Genomic DNA, 21,680 nt, shown 5'->3' with positions numbered 1-21,680 from the left:
ACAATTGGAACTAAACTAAACAGGGCCTTCTCCTGCTATGCCCCCAAGCTCTGGAACTCTTTACCCAAGGATATTAGAGAGTCACCTTCTCTAAACTCCTTCAAATCTAGACTCAAAACCTTCTTCTTCAGAAAAGCCTTTACTTAACTTGTTCCATTCTTCACCCCTCTGCTCTTCTTAATACCACCTTCCACGGTCTCCTCTATTGTTATTGTTGTATTGTTGTAATTATAATTGTGTCCTATCTTGTGAAATCTTCTTAATTATTGTTGTAGTCTTCTTATTTATTGTTATTGTCATCCTGTAAAGCGCTTTGAGAAGCCACCTTTAAAGGTGCTATATAAAATAAAGTTTATTATTATTATTATTATTATAAACTTTATTAAATTAGTCATCAGTATCTGTATATAGGTGTAGCCTGCCCTCTGGTGGCTGGTATAATTATCGGAGCTATGAGAGGGCTGTTTTATCTTTTTTCAGAACATGAAAGGTTTCGCTATGGTTAAATAGTCCACAAGTGTTGAAAGAACAGAAGATTTTCTTCCTATAAGACACCAGCTTTTAAACTGTAAAATATCTGGATTTTAAAAATCTAGCTTACATCTTTGGCACAGCCTTTTAACCTTTCAGAAGAGTGAAATTCTTCAGAAACAGATCAGGCCTCTACATATTAATATTTGAAATATATTTATTATACCACTTTTAACCAAGAAAAAAAATATTTTAAAGTTGTCAGTTAACAGTAAAATATATTTTCACTACATGGAGTCATACCTAACCTTCATAAGCACTACAATAATTCAAAAAGGAAAACAAATTACATTAAGATGGTTATAATTACAACAGCAGGAGTGTGCTTTTAAATCCCAAGACCATAAGACAAGTGGAAGACTGGATGTAAAACAGATGATCCAAGAGTGAATGAAAAGTTACACGTAGCAAGAAATGACTGAATTTGCTTTAGCCCTATGATGAATTGGGAAATCAGAAGCATAACAGGACATGTGAACCAGTCTATCACTTATATTGGAGCCTTAGTAAATGTTTCAGGCTTTTAAGGAAAGAGGAATTTGTTTTTTACATCACCTTGCAATGCCAGAATCGTGTTGACCTCAGATAAAAAGAAAAATTCATATCCTTTAATTCAATTGGAATAACAAGTTAACAAAAATTCTGAAATAAAATAAATACATCAGTAAGCAAAACACAACATAACCTGCACAATAACAGAAACCATCAGCACCTCTTCCATGTATGTTTACTGACCTCATACTACACAGTAAAGGCCACTGTTAAAGGAAAATTACTAAAGCAATATAAAGCAGATATATAAACATACATATTAGACAAAGCTAAATCAGATTTATTTTAAACACAAAATTAATCCTTTTTTACCCCCTATATGTTGAGTTTTGTGAGGTTTGACTACAAAATTCTGAGTTGTCTATGGTATTAGCTGAAACTGAAAAATCCTAATATCAAATATCTGCTTTTCTCCGGTAGTTGATTATTTTTTTATTTTAAAAAACAAAGCAAGATGCTTAAAAATAAGACAAAAGAGCATGTGTGTTTCTGCACTTAAAGGATACTCAGACCCTGGGAGTTCAGGTGAAAACAAAATCAATTGTAACTGCCATTTTGAGCTGAATGATTTTCAGACCAAATTAAAAATACATGTTCAGCTAAATACCTTTCTATGCTTGATTATATACATAATGAATCAGGAATTAACACCCCGCATTTCATTTGATTATAATCCCACTCCCATAATGTCTTTTCTGCAGCACTGGTTTTATTTAGGAGTTTTGAATTTCGTTCAGGTAAAGACGAGGATCACAAACCTGGCTTTGCCAAAGCTTGTCTTTAAATGGCTCTTTGAGCCTGATATAGTATCACCATTCATTTTGGCATTGCAGATGAGTAAAAACAACTTGAAATGTCTGTCACTGATTTTCAAACCAGAATAGCAGAGATGAGCAATAATTTCTTTAATTTAAGAGCTCCACATTCTCTGAATTTTTTTATGAGCTATCTGAACAGTTTTTGGAAAGGTCACAGCTCCATATTTGAAGGGTTTCAGAAAAACTAGCGCTCAAGGCCTGTTTCTTGTTATTTTGTCAACACATACCGTAGCTTGTTAAACTATGCTGTGCCTTGTGCTGCCCTGCCACCCTTTCTTTAGGCAAAAGCCACATCATTACATGCAATCTTTGCGAAAACTGTCAGAGATAAAATCTGTCCTGCCCAGCATCTCATCACAACCACTGCCTTTCACAGCAGAGAGAAATGCAAAACATAATGGCATTTTTGTTACAATAAACTAAAGACCAAAACAAGATACCACGTTAAAAAAAGTGTGCATAACATATACTTTAAAAACGTATCTAATGGCGCTCTTAACCTTTGAAATCCATTAGTGCATTCTCTGTTCGAAGGGTTTCCGAACCAGGGTTGAGATGAAACAGGAGAGGTGAAGGAGTTATTGCGCTGCTCAGACAGCAGGGTTTGCTTTATATTCCTAGTAGTGTCAACACACAATCAAGGTTTCATCACATGCTGTGATCTTCTAACAAAACACAACAGGTGGTACAACTTGTTAAACAGAACACCAAATGCTATCGAAAAAGAGATTAATCCAAAGTACTTAGAAAAAGGCTTCTTGTGAGATATCAGTTTAGACGCAGCTTTGAGTTCTGACTAAACACTGGTAATAATAAAGTTTACAAGGTTTTTTCCCCATTATGCATTCCTTTATCTATAAAATCAATGGAGTATTCATTCCCAGAGTAATCGTGCCTTCAAATATTACTTCCCTACCAGTCAGAATTTTGTTTTTTAATAAGATGAAATAATATTGGGATCTGTAACAAACAGTAGAGGTATCAAAGATTTGCCGCAAGACCATTTGTGTCCTATTCTCCAGGGGTTTAGCTTTTCCTGTTAACTGTAGTGAAAGAAGAGCACAGGCAGGGAGCCCTGTGGCGTTTAGGTTTTCTTCTTGAGCTCCTCAAAGCGGCGCGACAGGTCATCAAAGTCGATGTCGTCAGAGGGGGCTGCATTTCCACCAATAGATGAGGCAGGAAGTGTGTCAGGTACAGAGGGGAGTTCTGGGAGGCCTGAGTTGTCGTACATCTTATTGGAGGGCCCTAAAGAGGAAGAGAGTCCTTACAGAAATGGTACATCTCACTTGAAATCATAATTTAACACTTCCCATAAACAAATGCTGATCGACTGTTTCCACAGTTTCACCAGCAGCCGCTAAAATGTGAGGAAAAAAAAATCCGACGGCTTCTGTGCCAACGAATAAATAAGGGTTTCGCCAATGCTGCCCCTCTTCATACTTGCACTCCAGCATGTATTTCACTAGAGCCAACATCAAAGAATTGAATGGTTTGTGAATGTTTGGAATACTTGGCAAGAAACGTTTGGCTTAACCCGCTTGAGGGCCATAGGAAGAGGGGGCTCAATCCCCATTCAGAGAGCCATGGGCAGCTGCAAGGTGGAGCTAGGACAGAGGAGGGATGTCTGAAATTGACGACAGGTAAACATAGCTCATTTTTAAAGTCTGACTTGATGTTGTTATCCCTCCCGAAATTCAGCTGATAACTTCCATTTAACCACTTCAGCAGTTTAGAAGGCACTACGAGTCTACAAGTTAAACTTACCAGTAACCTGTGGAGCAGGATCAGATATTGCTTTAAAACCAAGTTCCTCGATCTAGGAAAGACAAACACAGATCAGCGTGTATGTGGAGATAAGACTGCCACATTCTTCTCACCCCGTTCTAATGCAGTGAACATTCCAATGCATGCCTTTGTAAAAAGCACAGCAATAACTGAGGAGTACTCTTCTACAGACAGGCACTAGACTGTCAGATGGAAGTCGATAAAAAACTGGTTCAATTAATGTGGTTATATTTATATAGTTATATGGAATGAACCAAATATATATACATAAACATTAACCTTCATGGGTTATTAAACCTTTGTTGGATTACTCTGTGTAGAGCACACAATTTGCAGGCCAACCAAACACAGTAATATGCGATTGTGAATTTTTTGCACTGTCTGTAGACAATTTACCACAATACTACAAAAAGTTTCATGATTGGGGGTTGAAATTATAAAGTGAAAACACAGAACATGAGATCGGATTGCTATACATAACAAGGGGTTAGTGCGTTTCAGAAAAAAAGACAATTATTCTAACATGCCGGGCTCCTCGGGGGGGTGGCATGTTGTGACACAAAGGCACAGAGCTGGCTAGCGATGTTATTGAGCGCAAAGCAATCATGGAAGCAATAAAAAACTATTCTTCCCTGGGAATTGAGCTGGCCGGTTGTCTGTCGGTCAGGCTGAAGGAGGGAGAAGGGTGGCACACTTACAGACTCATAGGTTGGGGGGCAGCTAGGCAACTGTGGAGGCTGCCCACCTCTCCCGGGGGGCTGGAAGTTGTTAAAGGCATCGTAGGTGCCAACTGGAGGGCCACTGAAAGTCTCCTGCACACAAAGCGTGAAACATGAAAACAGGAAAAGCAGCTAGCTGGTAACATTTTCAATCGGTCAAGGGAAGAACGAGTTAGGGGTCTTTTCCTTGTGGTTCCACGTTTCTACTACCCTACATGACAAAGACCCCCTAGCTTAAGGAACTACATTTGAAGGACTTCCAGCATTTCATTAATTTGGTTCTTACTGTACTTCTAAGCAAAGAAAATAGCGTTCTTACTGGTCCTTTGGGCGGAGGGTAGTTGAAGGGAACATGAGGTGAAGGCATGGGCATGGGCATTGGCATGGGCATGGGCACTGTCCCGGCAGGAGCCATGAAGCCGCCGCCGCCGCCGCCACCTCCACCCCCGGGCTTCTTGTTATCGTTGCCCATTTCGATAAGGTCGGCTTCCTCTCCCGGGCAGACCTCTGGCTGTAGGGGAAGCAGGGTACCACAGCACGTCACAGTCTGCACACCCACGGACCCCCCTCGCACCAGTAGACTTAAGAACAGCTTCCACGCTACGGCAGGGCACATCCTTAACAGCTAACTGTGCGCCTCTGCGCTCTGCACTTGGACTACCATGTTATTTTCACTACCACATATTTATTGTTCTCTACCACATAACTATTATTCTGGTTGTTACAACAGATGTATTGTTCTGGTTTATTATGCACCGTTCTGTATCGTGCTGTCTACACTGTGTGGTGTTGTCTGTTGTACTGTGTATGTCCTGGGAGATCGGCGCAAATAAGAACTCTAATGTACATGTGGCAATGAATTCCTGTACTCCATTCTACTCTATTCTCTCAGCTTCACTTCAATACGGTTAAACACCCCAGCTCAAAAGATTCTTACTGTTCTTGAGTTTCTGAGAAGTATACATGAGACTAAATAACTGCCCCTCTTCTCACCTGTACGCCTTATACCCCGACATATACAAATGACCTAATATACCTGCAATATGGAGTCCTGTTAGTCAATCTGAACTAATACAAGACAAACTGCAATCGATAAGGACAGGCCGAAATGTAGTCTTTCCATTCTGCTACAGCCCACACAGCAGCCTGATCACGGCTCCGCACAGGCAGAAAAACCTTGGGAAACGTAGGAAAAAGGCTACCTGCTACACAGGTAGGTAGAGAAAACCCTGGCCTCTCACCCGCACAATGGCATCGGGCTCATACGGCACATTGTAATTCTTGGCGATTTCGATGAGGTAGCGTTCGACCAAGATCTTAGGGGGGGCCTCCACACTAAGTTTGTGCATCAGCTGCAGGAGGTAAAGCAAAAATGAGTTTAATCAGTTTGGCTTCCAGGGTTTTAGGATATGAAGAACAAAGAAAAAATACTATAACATTAAATACTAAGCACTATTAAATGTAGAACCATTCTGTTCTGGGCAGAAATAAACAAGCCAGGAAGCAACAGGGCAGAGCAAAAGCATCTCAATTAACCTCTGAATATTCCACTCTTAAGACTGTTTTATAGTACAGGTATCTAAATATAAAAACTGTAAAATGATGAGTAAAAAAAACAGAAATGTGGCATTCAGATGGGCCTACCCTGTCATTGACCGTTCCAATTTGGTTCGTCCTGCACAGCTTGCCATATTCCTTACTGTATTTGGCACATAGCTGATCTGAGACCTGTATAAAGAGCAGATAGAATTAGCTGACTCCTCTCTCCCTTTTAGCTCACTGTGGGGGGGAAAAAAAGAATTCAATTATAACTGATACTCCTGCATCTTCAAAAATTCCTTCAGAAGCGCTTCATTCCTTTTACAGTGTAGACAACAGATGCCGCACTTGGAATGATTCTTACGTAGAATTAATTTTGAACAATATAATTTATCATCTTTCAACAATAACACAATGCAATAATACATACCCACTTTAGGTCATATTTATATAGTGTGAAAGTCAGAATACCCTTCTTTGCACTGAATTACATTCAAGAATAGGTGATACACGCGGTTCCGGCTTTATGGAATATCTGTTTCGAAACACTAAGGCGGTGCTACTCACCATCTTGAGCTCGGTCACTTCTGACTGCAGACGGGGGGCTGCCCAGATGAGTGTGGACACTGCCTCCTGCAGGCCCGGATCCAGCTCCCTGCGAACAACATGACAGCTGAATGAGGCCCAGGAGAAGAATTAATTCAGAAGTTCATTCCTGCACTGCAACTTCACACACAAGTAGTGCTCTCTTGCCCCCTGTAAATTTCATTTCTTCCTGAAAAATGTTTTGCCCAATTGTTAAAAAGCTGAAAACAAAATTCAAAAAGAACATGGAAGTGCACGTTTCTATCTATTGTTGAGTTTTACGTTCTGAAAGAGGTGGCAGATTTAAAGTGTGCAGAATAAGCACAGGAACAATGATGGTATGAGATAAAGATTACACTCGTGACCCTTCAACCCGTCACCTCTGCTCCTGCATCCCTAAGGATTATGGGGTAAATGGGAGGAGAGGGCGGCCCCTCACTTCATGGACTGGATGAGGCCGAAGCGGGCCAGCAGCAGGTCACAGTACAGCTCCAGGATCTCCATGGCCTCCACAAGGTAGTCCTCCCGGATGATGTGCTCCACTCGGATCCTCGCTCGTTCGTCCTTCCCCGATGACAGGTAATCAGCGATCTCCTTCCGGGCCTTCTGAGCGAGCTCCGCTGCAGACGGACATCCCAGACAAAGACTGCATTAGGTCTGCTGTTAAGATCTTCATATTTGTTTTTCCTGCGGTTTTTTTTTTTACTTGTACACACACACATATCTTTACTAGAAGAAATCTGGTGCTGAACAAAATAATGCTAAATTGTCTCTCAGTAGGACTTGTAATTTGCCATTTATACCTTCTTGTAACTATATTAAAGATACAGCAGAAAACGGCAAAGTGCCCATCCGCTTACTTTAACAGAGAGTAGGAAATTGCCAGTAAACTATATGGAAATTAAAATAAGATCCACCAATTTACAGAATTAATTGTAAAATAATGTTTTTGAAGAGAGGTTAGGTGTGTTGGGTATTTTTGCCAAGAAAAAATGGACAAGCCTATTTACATGTACACATTTCCTGTCCAAGTCAAGTGTATTCCTGATTCAGCATGTATGAACCTCCGATATCACATCATCTCCTTTATCTTACAGTCGGAGTTTAAAACAGGCTGGGCAGAAACGACGAGCGGAGAGACAGCACTCACTTTTCTTCTTCTCCAAGAGCTTCAGGCGGTTGATGACCAGTCGGAGATTGACACGAAGCCTCTCTGCTTTAAATCCACCGCCAAGCATGATGGCAGCTTCTTGTGAGCAGAGGAGGAGTCGGCGCTTAGTTACTGCAGTTTTCACAGACAACCTGTCCCCGGTACCCCTGCGGTCTGGTACACACTGAGGTCCTGAAGCAAAAAGCAGGTGAAATACAGACCACCTGCCATTCTGCATAACTTGATGCATAACCAGCATCAGCTTTACTAAGCTCCAAGATGCCTAAACTCAAAAGCTACATTTTACAATACCATACAAATAATATACAATATACTTTATTGCCTGATTTTTCAGAATTTTTTTTGTGTCCAAGTAGCTATGTTTAATACACAGATAGACCAAAAAAATGAACAGCACATAATGATCACATTAAAAATAAATACAACATTACATAAAATACATAAATCCATACAGTCATTACTCAGCACTGTTACAGGAATTTACATTACCAGAATGTTAAATGAATTAAGCTACTGAATGAAATTATGTATCTGCCTCATGGAAATGCAATTGCTGTACTATAATTCAACTGGACTATAATGCAACACTTTATACACGGTCAAAGGAAAAATATCACATTCCAATTTGTCTTGAAAACCTTCCTTGGGACTGCAGGAAGGCTTTGCACTTCATTACATACCAATGAATGAAGTGCTAAAAAAATGGAAATGGAAATTTAACGCATTGTTCTTTTAAAACTGTGTTGGGTTTAAATATGAAGATAATCCAAATGACAATGCTTTTCATTTAGGAGGTAGGACGTAAGCTAATACTTTCGAAATTGCGTCACCCTGATCATATGCTCAAAACCCATGACATCAGCACAGTTTATAATGGAAGAGGCCAGGTCACACTACTGAATTGAGCGGACATTTCACACTGATCCCATGTCAATACACACCGCACACAGGCCCCACTTGAAATAAACTGGCCAGTCACAATTGTTGAAACGCATTTAAATACTGTACCGTGCTGCCTTGAAAACAAGAAGTACTAGTATTAGATTAAATATTAGTATTAGAGTATCATTGTTCGACCTGCTATCCTTTTCTTTCAAGCATCTTGTTAAATGTGGATTCTAATATGCCTATTACCCGATTATATGAAACAGAAATTCAAATAATTGTATTCGTGTTTTGTTTAACAGGAGGAATAACGTTAACAAAGCGACCGATAGACCGAAGTCCTTTACTATCATTTACTATCAAGCCATTAGCTACTGTTTACAGCAGCAACTATAGTGCCAATGACAAAATAATGAGATCAAGTAGAAAAACATATTTTGGGGGGGGACCGGATCCGTCTTTACTTTATATTTTTGATGGACGAAATGAAATCGCTGTGAATAGACAGGACAAAGAAACCGATCTGATACGCCAGTAACTTCGGCTCTTTTTGTTAGCTGCTTGGGCTGATCGGAATCTCAAACTCAAACTACTTAAAAACGAAATGATTGGTGCGGGGGCCTTGCTCAGAAACGGACTTTGTTTTTGTTTTTTTAAACGAGGGTTAAACATTTCGAAACCATTATAATAAAAACGACGTGTGTGTGTGTATAGATATATAGACAATCCGCACCAGGAAGTAAATATTAATTTAACACACAGGGAGGAAGAAAAACGCACATCGAGACATTCTGGGATAGTGGTTCAATTCCTTCCCTCGACTGTTAACAAATTGCACTTTCGGTATCCTCAGTACGAAGAACACGAAAGTCTACTTTCACACCGAGCCAAAATGTTAGAAATAATTCCCTTACCTCCCGGATTGGGTCCAAAACTACGTTAAATGCAGGTCAGTATTGAATGTGTTTATCTCCTTCCCTTCCGCAAAATGCGCTACGTAGCGTCTGACGTTCACACTGGAGGGCAGGGCCGCAGCGCTCCCAGATTAACTGGAGAGACTGGTCACCTCCCTCTCCTCATGGGTTGTACCGGCCTGATAGGTCGTGCTATAAATAGCAACGACAGTTTTATAGCTTTCTCCAATAACTAAGAACTGTACTAACTTTTAATCTACTTAACATAAACGGTGAAAGTTTTCAAAAAAATCAGGAGCCAAATTCACTGCGAGGTATTAACCGTTTTATAAGAGTATTTAATTCTATCATGTGAAAAGTAACCTGAAAAAACCGTGTGGAAAATGTGCAAATTCGACGCTAGGAGAGTTAAAAAAAATATAAGAAACTGTTTGGTGTCTCCCTTTTCATTGGCATTAGAAGACTCAGGGTTTGGCGTGCCTGTGTTGTAGCACCTAACATAATTGTGGCAGTAATTTGAATGGATTGACTGATATTCTGCTGGTGTTTTCAGCAGTGGTTTTTCTACTTATTTTTATAAGTTTTCCACTGATTCTAAAACCCTTTGGAATCCACTGGTGTCCACTAGAATAATGACGACAATGGCACCAAGCACAAAACAGCGTTACAATTTGTGTGATCAGTTTACACACATTTCAATCACCCCACAATTAAAACAAAACAAGACATCAATAAGATCAAACCCTTTAAATTATATTCTGAAGACTCCAAGGGTGTCAGTTGCAACGGAGCTCTGATGTACTTCCTGGGCCAATGATAGAATTAATTCTGTGTGGGACCCCAGGTGTGGAGTTTTTAAAGCACATTTGATATGACACAAAATGTCTCTAGTTTACCTGGTCTTGCTGTTGTTCTTCAGTTCTCTACTTCTCAGAAGAAAATGTCTACCTTACATAGGAAACATTTGCTCTGCACACAGCTACACACATGGACACAGCAAAGGCCAGCCTTGACTTTAAAGTCTCTTTATTGTGAGGATTCTCCAACACAGCAAACACTTCCACCTGCACCTTGCCACAGTGGAATATACAAACCAACTAGAATGAATCTTTACACCCTTTTCTTTTTGATTCTTAAAATAACCGAGGTTGTATTATAAAGGTTTTTTTTCCAGATGTCCCTCAAGTTGATTCAAAACAAAGGAGAACATCTGCATCCGACTTCCAGAGTTCCGCTAACTAAATTGCAAGACATGTCAGTAGTATCTCCAACTGATCTTTAACAACTCTACAATCCATACACTGGATAATATTCATACAGTTGAGGGAACCTCAACTAAGAGGAATTCATTTAATAAATAAGCCTGGGATATCAAAGCCTAAGAGACTGTATGGTAAGAATAATAATATGGTGGCAATCAAGTCACAGAGGCAAAATCTCGATGGGCATAAAATTAAGTGCCAAAAAGTGAACCTCTTTATGCATCTAGATATCACAGACTAAAGCAGCATGGTTTGTGAAGGTATTAACTGCTTTATAAGTGAACAAAAAAGTCAACAGAGGGACAGGAGTTGACACACGGGAACAGGAGTATCTGATGCAGCCCGTTTCCGAAGGGGTTTTCAAACTCCTAGTTTCCACCAGCTTCAAAAGTGCGTGAAAGAGGTGCAGAGCCGACAGGAGCCTGAGTGCACCAGGTAGGTTTCAGAAAGCGAGAGTGCTGAAGGGTGGGAGCTCAGACAGGCCCCAGGTTGTGCTCCTCTTCCTTGCGGGCAGGCCGTCTCCTCTTGCGCGGCTCCTCTTCGCCAGTGTCCTGCTTGTCTTTCTCCGCCTCGATCCAGCTCTGCGGGGCGATCATCTTCTTGGGCCCATGGGGCGGGGGACCGAGCAAAGCCTCAATGTCATCGTAGTTCACCACCTCCCTCTCCAGCAGTGCGTTGGCGAGCTACGAACACACAGACCCACACACATGGATACGTGCCAAACTCACTTCACTCCCGTTGGATTGTGAATTAAGACGAAACAAAAACAAGAGAACAGAGGGAAGCCCTTACCATGATCAGTTTATCTCGGTTGTCAAGAAGCAGCTTCTCCGTCTTCCTGTATGCACGGGCTACTAGCATCTTGGCTTCCTACAAGACCAGAACACAACTATGGGGTGAGTTTTCTAGTTTTTTAATCAACTTAAGTTCCATTGTTAAGTCTCACAACTAACACCTTGCTTGGCTCTTCATGTGGAGTACTAAATGCTTATTAACTCTCTTAAAAAATGTAGAGTCCCAAAGAGTCTTAGACTGTTTATAAAAACATGCACCTTTTGACCCGTACTTTTAATATGGTAGGTCAAATAATAATTTAATTAGAAAAAGAAAGAAACACAGATGAAGAAATATCACAGCTGTATAATGGAGGTGCAGAGCACTCTGCCCCATACACACATGGTCCATCTGCTCCTGCAGACCCTGGCTGAAGGGTCTACGGCCGACAGCCCCCTCTTCCTCAGTCTCAGGGAAGGAGACCTGGCCCACACTGGGCACCATGCCATACTGCTTCACCATGGAGTAGGCCACCCGGGTCACCTTTCGTAGGTCATCCTGGGCACCTGGAAAACACACCAGAACCATCACGCACACAGCTCCCAGTACAGCAGTGCTGTACACAGACACATTGGGATTGGAGTTCATTCTAGGCCTTTTTCCCCCATTGTAGGTTCTCCAGAGCTCCAGCAATCAGCACAGGAAGCTGCTAAATTGCCGATCATCTTTCATTTTATTTCTCAGCACATTTTATCAGTGAATACTATTAGATGGGAAAAATGTCACAGTAATATGCTGGCGTCAGTGTGTTTGTGTGCGTAGCTGTTTACTGTACCTGTGGTGACCTTATTAAAGGTGATGGCCTCGGACACCCGTCCACCCAGCGCCATGCACATCCTCTCAGACAGCTGCTCCTTGGTGAAGAGAAACTGCTCACGGGGCAAGATCTGGGCAAACCCTAAAGCAGCATTGGTGCGGGGTGCGATGGACACCTGGCAGGGAACATCCAACAGCAGAACACACACAGGTGAGTGACTTCTGATCTGCTTTTTCCTCTTTGTGAAAGAAGTAGAGACACGTGAAAGACCTACCACATGGTGACAGAGTAGGTTGTATAAGCAGCTGGTCTAACCAGCTACAGACCGATTAAATCAGAGTCTGTGCTCTCTTTCTAAGTGAATTTCCTGGTTTGGTTTAATTTAGACATGTAAGATGTACCATTTCTGCTACAGGAGAAGTAAATCTGTGGAAACGTACTTTGAGACTTCAGCATGGAATAGTGATTAGGACAATGGATGCTGTACTGAAGGTCTTTGGTTTCACATCCTAAATGAAACATTGCTGAGAATGCCCTTACTTATAAATGGGTTCTGTCTTGATAATTAATGTAACTGAGAATTTCTTTCTCAAGTGACACATGTGGTTATAGAACATAAAAACATGAAAAAACGCGAAGAGGCCACTGAGCCCATCTATGCTGTTTACTATATTCCAGTCATTTCAGAAAACAGATTCAGTGACATGGATGGTAAAGAGCTAGTTTTCCCACAACGCTCCCTCTGCCTCCTGTTCTTAGATTTAAAAGTGTTTGCACCCGTGAGCTTTGTTTCAAAGGCCACAGCATTAGGCTTGTGTTTTTAGCCAAGATGGTAGCATACTCACAAAGCCACCTCTTACCACATTAAAAAGGATCAAATAAAGAAAAAGTGCACAATTCACAGTAGGTGTTTCTTAATCTTGTGAATACTACGTATCAGAGCCGCACAAAGACAGAGAGAGAAAGAGGATGGTTACCTTCATGACAGCCTCTGTGTGCTCCAGCAGCCAGCCTACCAGGGCATGACCTGACTCATGGAAAGCTACAACCTTCTGCTCCTCTTTAGACAGGATCTTGCTCTTCTTAACACTTCCTAAATATAATACAGGCACAATCAAAGCCATCTGCTTTGAGAACTCTTCAGAGTATCAGGCTATGTGGCAGGTAGCTTGATTTCTGAAAGCACAGGCTCTGTGGTTTAACCAGTTTGGGACGATGTGGCTGGTTTATTCCAGATTGTTTTTAGCAGCCTGCTGTTGCATTTTAATTCCTGCCCTCCACAACCATCTCCAAACAATACAAATACAGCAAACGAGTCCATAAAATTGTGTTCAATGTTGGCTACAACTTCAAACTACATATCAAATAAACATACTTACTATAACTTACAAGTTTCATTCAATGAATGCCTAACTGGTGATTGTGAAGCATGTATACCAGGAAAATTAGTACAATGTTTAAGCTTTTTTAATGCATTCTCACCCGCGATGACTCTCTCCACTGCGTACTCGAAGCTGAAGGTGTCGATGGATTTGTAGCCCTCTCGTGCTGCATGCAGGGCTGCCTCGTTACAGATGTTTGCAATGTCAGCTCCTTGAGAACCAACCCAGAGCCATTAATATGCAAAACAGAAAAAAGGTTGAGTGCATTTTGCTTTACATTTCACACCATTTTCAAAATGATAAATTGCGCGCTAAGAAGTCAGCTCACATTTTTTGCAGTGCTTTTCAAAACTGACTGGCGACATGTACATGCCCTGCAGTTAGATTTAATGTTTGCAATGAGGCCTCAGCGCTGGACTGGCGCAGGCGTAAGTGTGGCTGAGTGCAAGGCGGTTTTTACCGCTGAATCCGGGAGTCAGCTCAGCTAATCGCTGCGAATAAAAGCTAGCTGGCTGTGTGAGCTTCAGGATCTTCAGATGCTGTTCAAAAATCTCTCTCCTCTCCTGAAACAAGGGACACATGAACACGGACAATTAAACAGGGATATGTTTACAAAGCACGGTGCAGAATCTCAGTTATAAAAACAGGTGTTCTGACACTGATCATTTTAATATTATATAGATATTTCTTAAATGTTTTTGACAGAATTGTAATTGATTATTCATGATTGACCATGAATGCTCAACTTGACTTTGACTGTTGCATAAGTACTAAATCACGCTATTTGAAGAGGCAGCTTAAACCGTTGAATGTCAAGCCTAGTGAAAATTAGGAAAAGTAACCAACACACCTCTCTTATTAACCTAGCAATGCCTATGAGCCAACAGTATGTTGGAAGCTGGACTAGGTCAGTGTATTGTCACTATCCTTCTTGATGAGTTAACTAACAGAATTACACATCAATTTGTCTTTTAGGTTTGAAGCGTAGGTAGAGTCACATAAGTCTTTTGTTCTTTGTCCTGTGATCCTATGGTAAAAAAAATATCTAACCTGGCAAGACAATACAATGTCAATGTTAGGCCATGATCTGGGACACCTTAGTTATAACTCCTTGCAAAGTCCTGCGGGAAAGTCCGAGTCTGATCTGGCCCAGAGTGACTGAGTGCAACATGACTGCATGATGCTACACTGATCAAGTCCTGGGACCTCACATGTGTTCTTTCCTTTGGGCTCATCCTGCCATGACACGAATCCAGCAGGACAAAGCACAGCCTCGTGCTGCTTGTGTAACACTGGCTCTTTTGCGAGATGAGAATGGGACAGTTATCCCAGCGGTACCCTGTTTCCCTTTTTTTTTTGCTGTGGAGTCTTTACCGGGGGTGAGGATGAGAGAGTGGGTGCAGGAATATGAAGCAAAAGGGTGGGTAAGGAGAACAAAACTTAATTTGACACTGTCATGTCTGTTCGGTAAAATGTCCTTATACTGGCTAGAATAAAAGATTGTCCTTTTCTCCCGATAAGGTTTTGTAAGTTTTCTGCAAGTGGAAGTACTAAGTTTCTTCTGAGACTCTGTAATAACCGTGTGTTCATTGTCTGAAAACTGCTCTCTCGTACCTGTAATGTGGGGAGATCAATGAATATATGCCTGTCGAGCCGTCCTGGTCTCATGAGAGCATTATCTAAAATATCTGCTCGGTTTGTGGAGGCTAGAACAATCACATGGTCTGTGGTCCCCATTCCTGCATAAAAAACAACAAGAAAATTGTAATTCATGATTTTGGCGTAAATATATGCTGAAAAAAGAATATCGGCATTGTTTTCTTACTTACAGCAGTCCCGATTTCTCAGAATGGTTATTAAATCTCAGCAACAAAATATATCAATTGAAGGTATTGCAACATTTTATATATATATTTGATAAATTCCAAATTAAGCAAGAAATTGTGAACTTTATTAAAGTACTGTATGGTTGCCATGTTGTCGCAAACTGCTGGTTTCGCCACGGGCGAGAGTGAGAATTTGCAAGAGTTGCGCCCCTTCCTGCTCACTAGTCACTGTAACAACTAATGACAATTCACCGCAGAAATGTTGCAATGTGACCTGTATGCAGAGTTAACAAATATATAGAACAATATTTCTATTGGATTAAAAGAGATGTATTCACAAGCCTGCCTGTTTACAATGTAATAGGGTCGCTTCATGTCACTGGAAGTTTTGTTGCCTCACTGAATCACAGTGTACCACTGTGCCTACCTGGAAATTTCATGATGTACAGTACATTGGAGGTTTTACTCATTACTGTGTATATTTTACTTTCATTGTGGTTTGAAATGCACTCATCAATGTTGATTTTTTCCCAACCCCAAAATATAAAACTAGCCTTACAGTTCCCCTTTAAATGTTATTTTATCTGATCTCTAACCAGCAGGGGCATGGGAAAGAGGAGTGTCCGTAAAGCGCCATTGCTGAGATAACTCACCATCCATCTCCACCAGCAGCTGGTTCAGGGTCTGCTCCTCCTCAGTATTGGAGAAGCCGGACATATTCGTGGAGCGTTTCTTGCCCACGGCGTCGATCTCGTCGATGTACACAATGCAGGGGGCGCGGGTGCGCGCCTCTTTGAATAAGCTTCGCACCCGGGCAGCTCCCAGTCCTGCAGGGACAACAAGAGCTGCTGGGACGCATTCCCAATGTCCTTCTGCAAGCTTAACAATTCATTGTCAAACACTGCCGCCGGGTCACCTGTAAACCTTCACTTCAGAGCCTGAGTATGGTACCTGGTAACTTGTCCATTCAAAATTATTGTATAACCAAAAGAAATGCCAAATATAATTGGAAACAGTCTCATTTTTTTTGTTTTGCTACCAATGACACTAAATAGTTCTTTAACCTTCTGCAGGAAAGCAGTGTTCCAATTTGCATTCTAGAATGGGCAAAACAAAATCTCACCCCCGATGACCTCCACGAACTCCGACCCCGCGATGGCTAGGAAGGGCACCTGGGCCTCCGTGGCGACGGCCTTGGCCAGCAGAGTCTTGCCACAGCCTGGCGGCCCCAGCAGGAGGGAGCCTTTCGGCACCTTGGCCCCAAGCTGGAGGTACCGATCTGGGTTCTGTCAAGAAAAGCGCTTACTGTCGGGCCTCACAGCTGTCCCATGGGCTGTAATAATCCGGCCTTATTGCACTTGATTGTGTTTTCTTCATGGCTTTTACAGACTCTTTTTATTCTTAACCTTATTTATTTTATTCTTTTGTGTGTGATTTATCTTTATCTAGAAAACATTGCCACTACAGGACAATTGTACAATAATACCTCATTTTAATTAAACCACTAGGAATAAAGCTCCTTCAACAACAAAATCATTCTTTAGAAAAACACAAAAGTGATTTGAATGAACAACACTTTGATGGACACTCTACTGTGTTTCTTTGCATTCATAGAATCAGATCAGTGAAGAGGTTTCTCACCTGTTCCTCCTACGTCTTCCATCACTGCTTATGACGTTTCCGATAACCAAGTGTTATCACAAAAAACGCACACTTTTTACCCAAGGTATTATTGTACTACATTTTATCATCTTCCTTTTTTAGCCCTGATTTAGCCATGCCTTAAGATATCAGTTCCTTACCTTGAGATAATCCACAAACTCCTTCACCTCCATCTTAGCCTCATGCATTCCTGCCACGTCTTTGAAACTGACGCCTTTACCAGACTTGCCATCTACAATTGTGAAGCGAGCCATCTTCAGCTGGTTCTGGTCATGAAGAATTACAAGCCAGAGTCAAAATCTCGGGAAAGTGATCCTTTTTTGCCCTGTGAAACTAAAAACGCTGAGGCAAAATTAAGTTACGTATTTCTGCTACCGGCAAACTCATTTTTACTCCGCTGTAGACTCATGTCTATAGGTGTACTCAGGATGTGGCCACTGCCCAGCAGTCATACTTACAAAGGCACTGAATCCACCTTCTCTTCCTGCCATCCCTGCCAGACGGAAAATGTACCAAAGAATCGCCACCCCTACGACCGCCATGCCGAGGGCGAACAGAGCACTACATCAAGAGAGAACAAGCATGAATCTACACAGCTTCCAACAGGAAACACACACTGGACATCTCCCCATCTATAACGTGATAAGATCTGTTACCCATTATTCTCAGTACTTTGAACTCATGCCTAATGAGTACAGCCCCTTGGATTTTCATTTTTGTAAAGTATTGAAGGGCAGCATTCCTTCTTCTGAACAAGCCAGGCCAACGATTTAGCTCCTTCCCTTCGGTATGGCCCTCTGTACTCACTTTCCAAAGAATCCTGTGCGCTTGTAGGAAACAGGGATCCTGTCCTTTGCGTCAATGTTGAGCTCCTCCTCTGCGGCTCGGAGCTTCTCCTCAAACTTGTCGATGTTGGCCACCTGCATCCGGTACATCAGGGCCAGTCTCTGAGAAGGCAGAGGCATCATCAGGACCAGAGCAGCTCAGACAGGTGCCGCACAGCACCCTGGCCATGTGCTTCCACACTTGTTAGCATGACAAACAGTGTCAGAAGAACTCCTTGAGCTTTCATCTCAAGGTGGCCTCCAAAACGTCTGTACAAATCATGCCACTTAATGGGATCTCTTCTTACAAACAATATGTGAGATCATCCATTCATCCATCTTCTAAACAATTCTTCCAAATCAGGGTTGCAAGGGGAGCCGGAGCCTATCAGGCACAAGGCCAGGTACGAACTGGACAGGGCGCCATCACAGGGCAGGCAGACACACACCCAATCACATCAGGGCCACTTTTCTCAATCACCTTCCAGCATGTATTTGGTTTGGGGGAGGAAACTAGAGCTCCTGGAAGAATCCCACGAGAACAGGGGGGAGAACATTCAAACTCCACATAGACTGCACACCAGGAATTGAACCCAGGGTCCCAGTGCTGCATGGCAACAGTGTTAACCACTACGCCACCATACTGCCCCCTTGTGAGATGATGTGTGAGTTTATTCTAATTTGAATCAGCCCTTCAGTGATGGGGCATAATGGGCATGTTAAAAGTTAAATTCTGTAACAGTTCATACAACAATTCCAGCAGGTGTAAGAAAGCACTACCGCCCAGCCAGGAGCAGTGCAATCAGACTCTCGGAACAGCGGGAGCCCACCGGCCTGCCGAAGACGACGGCTCCGGGGTGCAAGTAGATCTCCACGATGTCGCTCTCCGGCACCACCTGCACCCTGGACACCTCCCCCTTGGCCAGCATCTCGTGCACGAAGTCGTTCCAGGAGATGTTGCCCCCGCTGCTGTTGATGGAGTTCAGCAGGCTCATGATGACAGCGATGATGAAGAGGGTGCGCAGGCGCTCCCGGTACATCTGGTCCTCGCGCTCCCGGCGCTTCTTCTCCTCTGCAAGAAACGGCACAGATATTCACCTTGCAGCCATTTCAAAATCCTGCACTTTTTATTGTGTGACATACGTGATCCAGGAATGAGTAAAATTCTGAATTTGGCAGAAGTGGCGGAGTTGGGCTAAACAGAACAATAGCCTTAACTCAGCCTGTCAGGCAGACAAAGTCAAAGAGGGACTTGTTTTCCTGTGGTCCTCAAGGGGAGGCAGGAAACTTTACCTTCGTCCTCCTCTGGGCTTTTCCCTTTGGCTCCATCATGCCTGTTTTTATCTTGTCTGAACTGGGAAGTGCTGAAATGACTTGTTGCTCCTGAAAATATCAAACATAAAAGCATCAGGAATCTCCTTCATGAGACAGCTGCGTCTTTTATTGACACGTTCAATATCACTTAGAATTTCTAGAAACAGTCACATTGAGGGTGAATCAGCCCAAATTCATCAAGTTCAGATTACGAGGGCGTAATATACTACAGCTTTTTTGGTACATTCACACGTTAACCAACTCCTTTGGCATTTTCAGCTTCCAGTAGCTACAAGTGGGAGAGCCAGTTTATTCTGGCAGTGGAGCAACAGCAAAGGAAGGAAGGGTTGTACAGGGTTAGCCTAAGGTCTGGCACCAAATTTAGAAACAGGAGATCTGAGTAAATTAAATCGATAAAATAAATCTGAAGTTAAAAATCTGGTCTTGACACCAGCTCGAATACCAGCAATTAAGAGTTGAATAGCCATGCCCCCTCACTGTTAGGAAAAGTGTGGCTCTTCTGTCTTCTATGAATAAGTGTGTAGTAGAAAAATAATAGAATAGGCACAAGCATAAGACAAAAATATTTATTTGGCAATCTTTTATCCACAAGAAACAAACACTACAATTTATGTACTGAGTTCTCAGAGCACAGGCACTGTATCTTCTTTCACTTTCTTCAGCTTTTATCACTCTTAAGCACTGAAATGTGGACAAAAAACTCCATAAAAGTCAATAGGGCTGTTTTTAAACCGAAGCGTTTCCATAGGTGAGTCTAATAAAACAGGCACAAACTGCCTGCTGGATTTACAAAAGCTCACCGATATAGTTCCACTGATCTGAACTTCAGCTCTCTTCGATGCTCAGATACCTGGACAGTTTGGGCTGTTAAAGAACACTACCGTCTGCGTGAAAGGACCAGAACTTGCCCAGAATTATTCATCATCAGACTCTACTTTGTAAATCTCACTTGATACAGATTGCTACATTTGAATGCATTAACAGCATGAACATCCAACCCACTCACATCTCTCTAAATGAGTGCACAATTCAAAGGGATTTCTGACAAAAAAAAGAGTATTAGGCAGAGCAATTTAGACATATTCCACATTACAAGAGTACAGACAAGGAGACATGACTGACAGGAACAACCTTACCTAAAATATTCCAGAGTCCAACTGGGTTCTTCACTAAATGCTTTCTAAATAAGATTTTGGGTAACCCTTGCAGCCTTGGACTGAGAGGTCTGTGGAGGATATTCTGTAAAATTTAAAAAAGCACAAATAAGAGTGCATTGTCAAAACTTCATACATTCTTTCACCAGATCAGATTTAGCCAACACTGAAGCATTCGTTATTAATAACTTACAAAATAATGCTGTACCTTTAAAATCCCTGTGTTGAGATGCCGAAGCTGTTCCTTGGAAAAAGACGACAGAAACTCTGAGCTCCTCTGGAGTTTACAGTTAACACAGGGGTTTTCATTCTTTATGATACTCATAACATTATGAGAAGACAAATGAAGTTTTCTGCTGTTTCGCAAAGTGGGGTTTTTGTACCGGGATGAAATACACCAAACTGAGCTACTCGTAATGCTTCTATAAGATTTAACATTCAACTGCAAGAGCGATGCAGCCATTTTTATTTCTTGAACGTTAAATAAATATCATAAGATCTTTTGTGATTCTTGATAAATCGCAGCATACGTCAGATCATAACATACAGGCAACGCTGTTATTCAACTACATTCTCTCCTTTTGTGAACTTTCACCTCTCTACGTTATATTTCAGTTCAAGTTTGAAAGCATGAAGTGTATTTTTAAATGTGATCCAGTTTCTTAAAAATTTGGTTTTCGCTTTTTTTATTTTGAAAGGTCTACTTAAAAATATATATATATATTTTATAATAATCTTTAACCCTTGTGATGTCATCAGCACCGGACGTGTCGTTGAGATAAACAGAAAGGTTAAAGGTCATGTAGTCATTTTGTATGTAAATTTTGTCGCCATGTTCATGGAGAAATTGCGAGAGGAATTTTAACAGTTCCGAGTGTTTTTTAGAAACACCAGAAGCTCTTTTTATTATAAAGACCACACATTGCAATGGGGTTTTATTTTGAAGATAAATTTGTACAATTGTGTCTCCGTATTTTATAATGCCATATTGTCATCTGAGGTTAGCACTCCTTGAGGTTCCCGAATTTTCCTGTTTTTCTTTCATGATTTAAACCTCAGATACCTCGCAATGCGGGGAAAACTGTAAAAAAATACTTTCATTTTGTTTCATTTCAATCTTTTGTATGGGAGTCGCAAAGGCTTTT

At 41.6% G+C, this 21,680-nt stretch overlaps 2 protein-coding genes across 2 annotated transcripts; both read right to left on the bottom strand.

Annotated features, from left to right (window-relative positions):
- Positions 1–670: 670 nt before the first annotated feature.
- Positions 671–9,608, bottom strand: ist1 (IST1 factor associated with ESCRT-III). The gene is made up of 10 exons (XM_006641212.3): positions 9,500–9,608; positions 7,680–7,871; positions 6,969–7,149; positions 6,512–6,599; positions 6,050–6,133; positions 5,647–5,757; positions 4,725–4,916; positions 4,385–4,498; positions 3,666–3,717; positions 671–3,146 (listed from the first exon to the last, which is right to left on the bottom strand). Exons 2-10 carry the CDS (start codon positions 7,765–7,767, stop codon positions 2,986–2,988), a joined length of 1,071 nt encoding a protein of 356 aa, XP_006641275.1. The 5' UTR covers positions 7,768–7,871; positions 9,500–9,608; the 3' UTR covers positions 671–2,985.
- A 900-nt stretch (positions 9,609–10,508) lies between these two features.
- spg7 (SPG7 matrix AAA peptidase subunit, paraplegin) lies at positions 10,509–21,138 on the bottom strand. Its single transcript, XM_006641344.3, has 17 exons — positions 20,744–21,138; positions 20,518–20,620; positions 19,340–19,429; positions 18,877–19,118; positions 18,030–18,169; positions 17,681–17,783; positions 17,363–17,488; positions 16,684–16,846; positions 16,214–16,387; positions 15,349–15,473; positions 14,195–14,297; positions 13,835–13,945; positions 13,330–13,445; positions 12,371–12,527; positions 11,938–12,101; positions 11,554–11,631; positions 10,509–11,444 (listed from the first exon to the last, which is right to left on the bottom strand). Exons 1-17 carry the CDS (start codon positions 20,996–20,998, stop codon positions 11,235–11,237), a joined length of 2,460 nt encoding a protein of 819 aa, XP_006641407.2. The 5' UTR covers positions 20,999–21,138; the 3' UTR covers positions 10,509–11,234.
- Positions 21,139–21,680: the final 542 nt, after the last annotated feature.

This window comes from Lepisosteus oculatus, chromosome 20 (genome assembly GCF_040954835.1).
Source record: "Lepisosteus oculatus isolate fLepOcu1 chromosome 20, fLepOcu1.hap2, whole genome shotgun sequence".
In the NCBI taxonomy this organism is placed as follows: Eukaryota; Metazoa; Chordata; class Actinopteri; order Semionotiformes; family Lepisosteidae; genus Lepisosteus; species Lepisosteus oculatus.
Note: the sequence above shows the minus strand (reverse complement) of the source record. Positions and strands in the feature narration are given on the sequence as shown.

Excerpts from the sequence above, each read along its gene's own strand:
- ist1 (XM_006641212.3), bottom strand. The coding sequence starts at position 7,767 with ATGCTTGGCGGTGGATTTAAAGCAGAGAGGCTTCGTGTCAATCTCCGA. Across the intron at positions 6,134-6,511 it reads AAGTGACCGAGCTCAAGATG|GTCTCAGATCAGCTATGTGC; the intron begins GTGAGTAGCACC and ends CTCTTTATACAG. Across the intron at positions 3,147-3,665 it reads TCCTGCTCCACAGGTTACTG|GGCCCTCCAATAAGATGTAC; the intron begins GTAAGTTTAACT and ends CTTCCTCTTTAG.
- spg7 (XM_006641344.3), bottom strand. The coding sequence starts at position 20,998 with ATGGCTGCATCGCTCTTGCAGTTGAATGTTAAATCTTATAGAAGCATT. Across the intron at positions 16,388-16,683 it reads GTTCGTGGAGGTCATCGGGG|GACTGGGAGCTGCCCGGGTG; the intron begins GTGAGATTTTGT and ends TTGTCCCTGCAG. Across the intron at positions 13,946-14,194 it reads GCTGACTCCCGGATTCAGCG|GAGCTGACATTGCAAACATC; the intron begins GTAAAAACCGCC and ends TTGGTTCTCAAG.